The sequence below is a fragment of the Cebus imitator genome, unplaced genomic scaffold (assembly GCF_001604975.1).
Source record: "Cebus imitator isolate Cc_AM_T3 unplaced genomic scaffold, Cebus_imitator-1.0 Scaffold0, whole genome shotgun sequence".
Lineage (NCBI taxonomy): Eukaryota > Metazoa > Chordata > Mammalia > Primates > Cebidae > Cebus > Cebus imitator.
The window spans coordinates 4,311,649-4,319,460 of NW_016107315.1; the positions used below are offsets into that span (position 1 = coordinate 4,311,649).

The following is a 7,812-nucleotide window of genomic DNA, read 5'->3' on the forward strand; positions in this document are numbered from 1 at the left end:
ACAGAACTAGACTCTGTTTCAAAAAAAAAAAAAAGAAAGAAAGAAAATTGGGTGTAGGCAGGTGCCTGCTGGGTTGCTGGAGAATGTTGATAGGGGTGCTCAGGGCACTGGGGGCTGAATGGGGTGGCCAGCATCTCTGTTTTGTCAGATGAGCATTATCAGTGCCCAGGACCCTCCACACTTCCCTGGACCTTTCTCCATCAATGAGCAAGGTTGGCTACAGGCACCATCCCAGGGCCTCCTAGGCCAGGCTCAAAAGGTGAGCATGACCTGGAATCTGGGGGAGTCCATGGATTGGGTAGAGCTCCTACCTTTTAGACATTTGTGTATTCTTTTTTTTTTCTTTTTCCCCTTCAAACGAAATTTGTGTATTCTTGGCCTCCTTGGCCTCCTCAACTAATACTGACTCTCTCAGACCTGGACCTGCTGCTCCATGCTGGCTGTCCTCCCACCTTAGCCTGGTTTTGTGCTGGGCTTTGGAGTTCTAGAAAGAAGAGGAATCCTTCTCTCTGGGAGTTCACAGGCCCTCTAATAGAATGAAAGGTGTTTAGGACAATCACACAGTAAGAGAAAGTCCTGAGTAATGTCTGGGCGTGGTGGCTCACACCTGTAATCCTAGCTCTTAGGGAGGCTGAGGTGGGCATTATAACCTGAGGTCAGGAGTTCAAGACCAGCTTGGCCAACATGGCAAAACCCCATCTCTACTAAAAATACAAAAATTAGCCAAGTGTGGTGGCACATGCCTGGAATCCCAGCTGCTCAGGAGGCTGAGGCAGGAGAATTGCTTAAATCCAGGAGGCAGAGGTTGCAGTGAGCCAAGATTGTGCCACTGCACTCCAACCTGGGCAAAAAAAAAAAAAAAAAATTCTAAAAGTGGAAGAGATTAGAGAAGTTCCCCCTTTAAAACTTCCATCTCTCAGTGACTGGCTTTTAGCAACTCTAAATGATAATTCACATTGTGAATGATTCAGATATTACTCTTGGACCGTTTGCATCCTAATGGAATAATTTATGGCCCAAAGGTATAGGGCTCAAAGGAATACTTGTCAGCAGAGTGACAGGTCATGGGGATCATGGGGAAAAGTGAAAGTTGAGGTTCCTTTTGGAGATCCTAAGTGAGGTTGCCTATTTAAGGGGAGGACTGGGCATAGACAAAGAGATGGACAGACACACTCTGGCTCCTTTCTGCTCTGGGTGCACCACAGGTCTTCCAGCTACAGATCTCAGTGTCCTTCGGACAAAGGCAGAGCTGCCAAGGGATGGTGATGGTGAAGGTTTTGCCTGTTTCCTCCAGCCAGGTCTCCTTCTTGTAAGGCTCCCCTACCCTAGAACAGTGAGGGGGGGAAGGGCCTAGCCCCAGGGAATCAGTTAGGCTGAGGCTGCTGGAGCTGAGTCCTAGCTCTGACAGGAGGGGGGCCCAGGGAAAGAGGCTGTGGACCCACAGGGTGAGCAGGAATGGGTAGGAACCAGTGCCCCTCTTTTGGTCCAGTGAACAGGCTCAGAATATCACCATCCCTGAGAACCTGGCCCCCGGTAGTGAGGTGGTTGAGGTCTGGGCCCGGGGCGTCAACCTGCGCTATGAAATCCTGTCTCCAATGCCCAGCCCATTCTTCTCCATTGGTCATGGTGAGAGGTGTTAAGGGAGGGGTGGGTACCAGGATGCCTCTGTGGCTGGTCCAGAGGTGACTCCTACTACCTCTTCACCTTCCTGTTTGGGGGTCTGGCCTTGGAGAGGGCAGCAGGAGGGCCAAGCTCAGCGGCCTCTTTCGCCTGTGGATCTGGTGGGCTGGTGGAAGTGGGACTGAGCTGGAAGCGGGGCTGATCTCTATGTTCCCTGACCCTCCCGCCTCATGCAGCGGATGGTGTGGTCCGGACCACTGCCCCCCTGGAGTTAGCTCGTACCCCAGGCACTGTGGTCTCCAGGCTGCAGGTGAAGGCCTTTGAGCGGCACCAGCCGTGGGACAGTGCCGAGCTCAATCTCACCATGAACGTACGGCTGGTCAACCTCTGGCCCCCACGCTGTCTCCCAGCGCTTCTGGTGTGAGTATCTGGGAAACTTACCTGGGTTGCTGGGGCCAGAGCCATGACTCAGGGCACTGCCAGATTCCCACCTTGCTGCCATGGCACGCTCAGGTCCCAAATCCCCGAGACTGCACCTGTGGGCACTGTGCTGACTACTCTCACTTGCGAAGATCCAGACTCTGTTGGTGCCACCCTGGACTACAAGCTGTGGTTCCGCAGTTCTTCTGACCCTGCCAGCCTCTGCCTTTATGACAGAGTCCTTGAGGTGCTCAGCCCCAGCTCCCACACCAACTTGCAGGGTGCTTGCTTGCAACAGGAAGGGGTGGGTGGGTCAAGGGTCTGTGAGAGCTGAGACCACAAGAGTGGGGGTTGGGGGGACGGCTGTTGAGTCAGCATGTGTTACAGTCTGGAAAACAGGATCCAGGCGGGCTATTTGTGGATGCCCTGGCCTGCGGCAGCCCCATGACACTCAGGACTCTCCCAGGCCCTTGGCTGGACCTTACTTTCTAGCCCCTCTGGCTAGGTGAATGCCACACTGGACTGTGACACTCCTGGATCCTGCTTCCAGCATGCAGCCTCCATTCTGGTGCTTGATGGTGGCCAGCCCCAGATGACCAGTGAGTGACCACACCCAGCCTGGACACCCAGGACAAGGCTGTTCTGTCCTCCTGCTTCCTATGCTCAGAACAGGGTCATTTCTCCTCCTTCGGAATCCAGTATGGCAGGGGTGTCTCCATTTCAGACCCTGAGGATATATCTCTTAGATCCCTAGCAGGGGAAGGCTTCTGCCCTCCCTTTAGACCCTCTCACTCTTTAGACCCCCTCACTCTTTAGACCCCCAGGGCAGGGCCATGTCTCCCTCCTCAGACCCCCGGGTCAGGGATAGGCACCCCAGGCCAGCTCCTTGACTGCCAAATGACCTTCAGCGGAGGTGCCGGTACTGGTGATGGTGACACCTGTCAACGAGTTTTCCCCAGCCTGTGCCTCTCGCATGTTCCGGGTTCGGGAGGATGCAGCGCCACACACTCTGCTGGGCTCCGTGGTGGGCACGGATATGGATTACCCTCATGACAACATTGAGTACTACACCTCTGGTGGTCCTCCCACCTTTGCTGTGGACCGTCTCAGTGGTACTCCCACCCTAGGGCTGGGATGGGAGCGGGGAGCCAGAGTTGGCTCTGCAGCCTGAGGCTGTGGTCCCCTCTCTAGGGGAAGTTCACCTCCTGGGACCTTTGGACTATGAACAGCAGAGGGTCTACAGGCTCACTGTCCTGCTGATTGACCATGGACAAGACCAGAACCCCAACTGTCACCGCTCAGGCTCCTGTACCATTACCATCGAGGTTGAGGTAATTGTGTCCTAAGGCTTTGGAAATAAATACTTTGAAAGACACGAGTAGATTGCCCTGTGGTGTTCTGCTTTTCCACTCTGTACCTCAGTTTCTTCCACGAATTGGCTGGAGAAAAGTGTCTGTTGTGTGATGCCTTGATACCTAGGCTCTGGCTGTCGTGAGGAGTTGAGGGGCTAGCTTGGAGGTTTGCGGGGTGGTTGCACCCACTCCTAACCTGGCTCCTTTCTGCAGGATGTGAATGATCATGCCCCCGAGTGTGAGCCCCCATTTCAGGAACTCACCATCTATGTTCCTCTGGGCCGAAGTGTGGAGGTGACCAAGGTGTCATGCCGGATCCCTCAGGAGCCACAGCGCCTGGCCTTCTCCTACAGCATCGTGGGAGGTAGGGGACATGGGCACCACCGGGTTGTGGGTGAGGGGCAGGCCAAGACCAGCAATGGTCTCCTCCTCCTGCCACTCTGCTTTCAGGAAATAGCCAGAACCGATTCATCCTGCAAGGGGCCATGCTGGTGCACAGTGACCTTGTGTTGGGGCCCTTCTGGCCAGAGCAGCGCAATACCTATGAGCTATTGATCTGTGTGGCTGATGCAGGCCCCTCAATCCCCCACCTCAGCACTACAGCCACCATTGTTGTGCATCCAGTTTTCTCGAAGGCCAGCAGAGAGGCCACCAGCATCCACAGAACCACAGTGAGGAGGCTCCTTGGGCCCTCGTGGGGGCAGGAAGGGTGGACCTTGGAGGGTGAGGAGACCCAGTTTTTCAGGTGGAAGTACAGGGAAGTCAGTTCAGAGGGAAGTGCTGAATGCAGAGAGCCCAGCAGTGCTGGAGAGCAAATCACGAGTGTGGGGTGGTGTAACCCAAGGAGGGTTTGGAAGGCTGGATGGTAGGGCATTTTGGCAAGGCAGTGGTGAGGCTGTGGCCTCCTTTTCAGGTGCCCTCAATGATGACACCCATGCTCGTGACAGACACAGAGGCTTTCTGGCAGCCGCAGCCCTGGTTTGTGGTGGTGTTGACAGCAACTGGTGCTCTTCTCCTCTTGGTCCTGGGCTGGCTTCTTGGCAGGCTCCTCCAGGGGTAGGGATTCTATCCTTGTGCTCCCTACCTGCCCCCAACCCACCTATGGACCCCAGTTGTGATGGACGGTTTCACCTAAGATTAGATGACAATGCCCAAGTGGGTAAGCGACAAACTGACATTGAGGAGGGCTGCTCTCCCTCCAGAGGTCTTTAGATTAAGGTCAAAGAGACCCTGGGAGGAGGCAACTTCCATCACTGGCAGAATCCAGTCTTGGAATGGGAGGAGTGTAGATAAGCTCAGGGCTTGAAACTGTGAGTGTGGGCCAGGCACGGTGGCTCACGCCTGTAATCCTAGCACTTTGGGAGGCTGAGGTGGGTGGATCACCTGAGGTCAGGAGTTCAAGACCGGCCTGGCCATCATGGTGAAACCCCATCTTTATATATATATATATATAAAAGAAAAGAAACTGTGAGTGTGTCATGCACTGGGCATTTACCCCTATTCCTGATTTCTGCCCTCCACTGGAAACCTTTCCTGCTCACCCTGTAGACTCTTGAGTTCCTTGTGGACATAGGACTGAGCCCAGGGAAAGGGGATGGAACAATGTGGGCACTGCATACAGACATTGGTTGTTCCCAATGTAAAGGGACGGGTGAGCCAGGCGCAGTGGCTCATGCCTGTAATCCCAGCACTTTGGGAGGCTGAGGCAGGCAGATCACAAGGTCAAGAGATCGAGACCATCCTGGCCAACTTGGTGAAACCCCATCTCTACTAAAAATACAAAAATTAGTTGGCTGTGGTGGTGCACTCCTGTAGTCCCAGCTACTCAGGAGGCTGAGGCAGAACTGATTGAACCTGGGAGGCGGAGGTTGCAGTGAGCCAAGATCCAAGTGTACTCCAGCTTGGTGACAGAGTGAGCCTCCATTTCAGAAAGGAAGGAAGAAAGGAAGGGAGGGAGGAAGGAAGGAAGGAAGGAAGGAAGGAGGGAAGGAAGCAACGAACAGACAGACATGGGGGAATGGTGCTGGTTCCTCCTGGCATTTTAGGTTGGCCCACCTGCTGCAAGCACCCAGCAAATTAGCCCAGGCTCTGCTGCTAAACACGTCAGTCTCCTTTGCATAATTCTCTATGCCTGGGAGCCCATCTGTTAAACTCAGTTTGAGGCTCACAGCCTTATCCTGTACTGCTGCTCCTACTATGCCCCAGCATCCAGGGAACTAAGGGATCCCTCGAGGGTTTCATGGAGGTACCGAAGATGGAGATATCCCAGGCACCCAGCAGCATCAAGGGCCTGTATGTCAGCTTACCATCTCAAGTAGTGAGCACAGAGCCTGCTCCAGAGTACTCCCCAGCCCCCTCCAAGCCTGTCCCTTTCCCCGTGAATGGCTATCCTGTGGAAGTGCCCACAGTAGCACCATGAGGATGGAGGAGGCAGGTGGGCTTCTGGTCCCCCAGGGGCAGGCCTTCATCTGCTCCCCTGTGGGCAGGGTTCAATTCGTTGTACCTTTCATCTTTTCCCTCAGCAGCATTATGATGGCAGAGCACAGGACTCCCGTGAGTCCCCCTCTTCCTAAACTATTCTCTGTCTGGGCCCTTACCCCATTTGAGTATCTCCTCCTCTATTTACCCCATCTCAATATCTCCTCCTATTCCCAGGAACCCACCATCAACCTAATTTTTTCCTAAATGGGGTCTGCTCTCATTGCCACTCTCGCTTCATCCATTCTTTGTCAAATACCTGGGGAGCCCAGAGATGACTCATACGTGGTCTGGTCTCTGCCCACAATGGGAGGAGGGATGATGGTGAGGGGAGAGGCCCCCAGAGAGTCCAGTGTCACCAGTGAATTATGGGAGAGTAATCTGGCATTGGCCTTAGGGAAGTTGGTGTCCAGTGCTGGAGAATCAAGGAGGCTTCCTGTGCATTTGAGTCAGAGTTCAGAGAATTTGCTAAGAAGGGAGGGAGGAGGCAAGTTAGATTCCAGCAGAAGGTGGGGTGTCACACTGAGGGTTCTGGAGGAATAATCTCTTACCCTGAGGTAAGAGGAGAGGGAGGCAGTTCTCCTGGGGCCACCAGCACCCCCTCACTCTCCTCTCTCTCCTACTGGTTTTAGGTACAGGAAGAGACTACCTGTTTAACACACGCATGGGAGCCCGGCGCTGGCTTTGAGGCCAAGTAGCTGCTTTACTATGTGTGGAATTTCTTTTTCACACCATCAGGGGCTGTACTTTCAAGGTGATTCATAATAAACAAAATTACAAACAGAAAAGTTCTAGCCTTGTAGCTAACATGTGGGAGAAGCTCTTGAAATCTGTGCCTCCTTGTTCTCACTTGGAGAACTCCCTGCCTTGTGAGCAGACTCTAGGGAGCAATAAGGTTTTCCTTCTTCTTTTTTTTTTTTAGACAGAGTTTCACTGCAATGCCCAGGTTGGAGTGCAGAGGCCATTCACAGGTGTTACCATAGCACACTATAGCCTTGAACTCCTGGCCCCAAGAGAGCCTCTCATCTCAGCCTCCTGAATAGCTGGGACTGTAGGCACTGCACCTGACTTTATTTTTCTTTTAAGAAGGCATTGTATGATGCTCAGACTGACAGTGTGACTGATGCTCTATAGAGATAACAGGCTATCATCCTTGTCACTGACTGAGGAGCCTCCGATCAGCATGTCTCTTCAGGGTAACCTGCTTCCTTTTTCTATCCAGAAGAGAGAGAGAACTATGTTGCGTGCGTGCATGTGTGCGTGTGTGCCTGCATGCGTGTGTGTATGAGAGAGAGAGAGGAGAGAGAGAGAGAAAGAAAGAGAGAGAGAGAGAGAGACTGACAGAGACTGGCTTTGTTGCCCAGGCTGGAGTGCAATGGTATAATCATGGCTCACTGTAGCCTTGAACTCTCAGGCTCAATTGATCCTTTTACCTCAGAATCCCAAGTAGGTGAGACTACAGGCATGTACCACCATGCCTGGCTAATTTTTAAATTTTTTGTAGAGATGGGGTCTTTCTATGTTGCCCAGGCTGGTCTTGAACTCCTGGGTCCAAGTGTTTCTCCCCCTTCAGCCTCCCAAATTTCTGGGATTACAGGTGTGAGCCACTGTGCCTGGATCACTGTTGCTTTTTGTTGCTGTTATTGAGATGTTCTTTTTAAATTTTAAATTTCTGTGGGTACATAGGTGTATAAATTTGGAGGTACATGAGATGTTTTGATAAGGCATGTAATGCTTAATAATCACTTCATGGAAAATGGGGTATCTGTACCCTGAAGCATTTATCCTTTGTGTCACAAATAATTCAATTATACTTTTAGTTATTTTAAAATGTACGATCACTGACCATAGTCACTCTGTTGTGCTATCAAATAGTAGGTCTTATTCATTTTTCTTTTTCTTTTTTTTTTTGGTACCCATTAACCATCCCACCTCCCCACCC

At 52.4% G+C, this 7,812-nt stretch overlaps 1 protein-coding gene across 4 annotated transcripts in view; it reads left to right on the top strand.

Annotated features, from left to right (window-relative positions):
- CDHR4 (cadherin related family member 4) overlaps window positions 1–6,653 on the top strand; it is an 8,505-nt gene extending 1,852 nt beyond the window's left edge. The window contains exons 5-19 of one of the 4 annotated variants that reach the window (XM_017502249.2): window positions 149–259; window positions 1,206–1,309; window positions 1,490–1,626; window positions 1,857–2,040; window positions 2,134–2,287; window positions 2,546–2,639; window positions 2,949–3,152; window positions 3,232–3,371; window positions 3,606–3,756; window positions 3,843–4,063; window positions 4,306–4,448; window positions 5,438–5,494; window positions 5,598–5,684; window positions 5,914–5,945; window positions 6,503–6,653. In XM_017502249.2, coding sequence (XP_017357738.1) covers window positions 149–259; window positions 1,206–1,309; window positions 1,490–1,626; window positions 1,857–2,040; window positions 2,134–2,287; window positions 2,546–2,639; window positions 2,949–3,152; window positions 3,232–3,371; window positions 3,606–3,756; window positions 3,843–4,063; window positions 4,306–4,448; window positions 5,438–5,494; window positions 5,598–5,684; window positions 5,914–5,945; window positions 6,503–6,558 — 1,875 coding nt within the window. In that variant the 3' untranslated portion in view covers window positions 6,559–6,653. The remainder of the gene's footprint in view (window positions 1–148; window positions 260–1,205; window positions 1,310–1,489; window positions 1,627–1,856; window positions 2,041–2,133; window positions 2,288–2,545; window positions 2,640–2,948; window positions 3,153–3,231; window positions 3,372–3,605; window positions 3,757–3,842; window positions 4,064–4,305; window positions 4,449–5,437; window positions 5,495–5,597; window positions 5,685–5,913; window positions 5,946–6,502) is intronic. The other 3 variants (XM_037742545.1, XM_017502404.2, XM_017502320.2) reach the window with 3 other exon arrangements.
- The last annotated feature ends 1,159 nt before the right edge of the window (window positions 6,654–7,812 follow it).